The following is a 2610-nucleotide window of genomic DNA, read 5'->3' as shown; positions in this document are numbered from 1 at the left end:
TCACTTCACGGCCCTTTGTCCATCTGCAGTTGCCTCCTGGACAGCATAGCTGAGGACTCCTTTTCAACCTTTGTGTTGCCGGGAGACGGGCGGGAGCTTGACAAGCTCAGGTTTGACCTGGATGCGTTTCGTTTCTATGGTGATGAGCATTCCTTGGTAAGAGGAAGCTGCTGATTGGCTTCTCCATAGTGGGAGGGAGTCACTAAATACTGACTTGTTTTGAATGTGTTCCTCAGATTTTCATCACCTGTCACCTGAAAGTTGCTGCAGTGGATCAGGGAGATTCCAGGAACAAAGCTTGTACTTTCCAGAAGCTGCAGAATATGTAAGTTCCCTCTCTCTGTCCCTCAGGGATGTTGTTGTTGGGAGAGGTGATGCACCATGTGGTTGATGGGCTGGTTCTCTTGTTTAGCTGGACCCCATTGGAGGAATCTGACAGTGACATTTGTGCCTGTTGCCATGTGGGGAACTGTGGGAGCACAAGGGAGATCCTGTTCCCCTCCAGAGGAAGGAGAGACCTTGGTCCTGAAGCTGGTAGGACATTGACCATCTTGATGTTGTGGATCCTCCCCTCTCCATCTCTCCCTGACTGGGATATTTGATCTTGCAGAGAATGAAGCTGGATTCAAGTGGGAAGGGGAGGCCTCACTTGGCCCCCTGATCATCCTGGATACTAGGGTGACCAACTTGGCAACTGAGCCCCTGCCTGAGGTTGAAGTAAGGATACAGGAGAGGTCTCCAGGTGGGGAGCTGCCTGCCTGCTAGTTTCCCTTTCTGTCCCTCTTTCTCTCAGTAACCATTGGTTTCTCCTTGTTCTGTAGGTGTGGAGTTGGTTGTGTTGGTGACCCTGACTGTGACAGTGGTCTGTCTGATCTCTGCTTCATTGCTGGCCTTGGTCCTGTACAGGAAACACAAGCGAACACCCATCAACCTGTGATGACACAGTCAATAAAGCAGTGATTCATGGTTTCTTCTGTCTGGAGCTGGTTTTTCTGCATTCTCTGTTGAAATATTCCTGGGTACAATCTCTGGGCTTGGCCTGTCCAATCCATGCATTGAGCTTCCAGGATGATTGATTGGGTTATCGAAGATATTGTTTACAGTTTGCTTTATCCAGTGAGTACAGGGGGCTGTAGACCTCACTGGAAAGGGGTTCTGCAGGGTCTGAGAGAAATGCCTGCAGCTTTCTCCATTTAGAGTTGGCCTCAGGGTGTCAGATATAGAACCTGATTTGGGAGCCAGTGGGGTGAGGACCTGGCTGTGGGGTATATTCCAGGGTTTTGAAGGTTGCTTTTGTGGTGCTGTGGGTGGCTATAGGGTCAGTGCAGGCTGTAGCAGCCCAGAGAATGGTGCTGTAATGGGCTGAGAATCAGTTGTAGTGGATTCTCAGGCTGTGACTGCCCCAGTAAGCCTTGGATCCAGGTGAAGTTAGTCCTATCCAAAGGGCAATGACTGGTGGGAAGGGTGTTTTGAGGAATGGCATAACCCATTGCCCAATCAGCATTGGGGTATCTGTGTGCCTGAGGCTGACCAGACAGGGGATAGTAAATGGGTGGTTTACATTTCCCTTAAGTGGAAACTGGACTTTCCAACTCCTTTTTATGGGAGAAAGGTCATGGAAATGGATTGGTTGTAAAATTCTCTCCTCCTTCCGTTGAGAAGGGAAGGAAATTGACTGGCCTAATGTGACTCTAGACCCTGAGCACTGAGCTCACTTTACCCTCTAATGAGTGAGCCAGCAGCTCTGTTGTATCCAAACAACTGGATGGACTAAGATTGTTGTGGGTTAGTGAGGGACATGAGCTGCAGAGCTCAGCTGAGGCATGGCAAATGGAGCTCAATATGGAAAGGTGAGGTGATTCACTTTGGAAGGAGTAACAGGGATGCAGAGTACTAGATTAATGGGAAGAATCTTGGCAGTGCAGATGAGCAATGATCCTGGAGTCCATGTGCATTGACCCCTGAGTTTCCACCCAGGTTGGTAGACTTGTTTAAAAAGGCATGTGGTGTTAGGATTTACTCGAGGGATTGAGTTTCAGAACCATGAGCTCATGTCACAGCTGTAGAATATGCTGCATATGGAGTATTAGACACTTTCCTCCATGGAATTATAGGAAGGATGTGGAAGTTTTGGAAAGGCTGGAGGAGCTTAACTAAGATGTTGCCTGGAATGGAGAGGAGGCTGAGGGACTTGAGGCTGTCCTCATTAGAGGGTAGAGGCATTGAATTGAGACCTGTGAATCCAGGTTAGACAAGCAAGTCTTTCCTCCAATGGTGATAGCTAGCATGAGGGGCCATTTGCTTTAAACTGATAGGTGATCATAATAGGACAGATGTGAAAGGTAGTTTCTTCAGTAGAAGGCAGGGCATTCTATGCCCCAACAGTAGTAGACTCATTAATGTTAAGGGCATTTAATTGGTCATTGGATAGGCACATGGATGAGAATGGAACTGTGAAAGGGCTGAAGGGCCTGACTGCTTGTGTTCCATAAAACACAGCATGGTATACACTGCTACCACTTTGTTCTCTCCCTACCAAGAGGGGTAGCAGCACCATGTGGTAAAAGGGAGTTGTCAACATGGATCTCATGGGGTCCAGAGTCACATGAC

The 2610-nt window shown here is 48.4% G+C and overlaps 1 protein-coding gene across 1 annotated transcript in view; it reads left to right on the top strand.

Moving 5' to 3' along the window:
- The window catches only part of LOC122547830 (zona pellucida sperm-binding protein 3-like), a 2897-nt gene extending 1929 nt beyond the window's left edge, over positions 1-968 (top strand). The window contains exons 4-8 of the mRNA XM_043686406.1: positions 30-156; positions 237-325; positions 413-534; positions 611-742; positions 822-968. Coding sequence (XP_043542341.1) covers positions 30-156; positions 237-325; positions 413-534; positions 611-742; positions 822-937 — 586 coding nt within the window. The 3' untranslated portion in view covers positions 938-968. The remainder of the gene's footprint in view (positions 1-29; positions 157-236; positions 326-412; positions 535-610; positions 743-821) is intronic.
- Positions 969-2610: the final 1642 nt, after the last annotated feature.

This window comes from Chiloscyllium plagiosum, unplaced genomic scaffold (assembly GCF_004010195.1).
Source record: "Chiloscyllium plagiosum isolate BGI_BamShark_2017 unplaced genomic scaffold, ASM401019v2 scaf_8314, whole genome shotgun sequence".
NCBI lineage: Eukaryota > Metazoa > Chordata > Chondrichthyes > Orectolobiformes > Hemiscylliidae > Chiloscyllium > Chiloscyllium plagiosum.
Note: the sequence above shows the minus strand (reverse complement) of the source record. Positions and strands in the feature narration are given on the sequence as shown.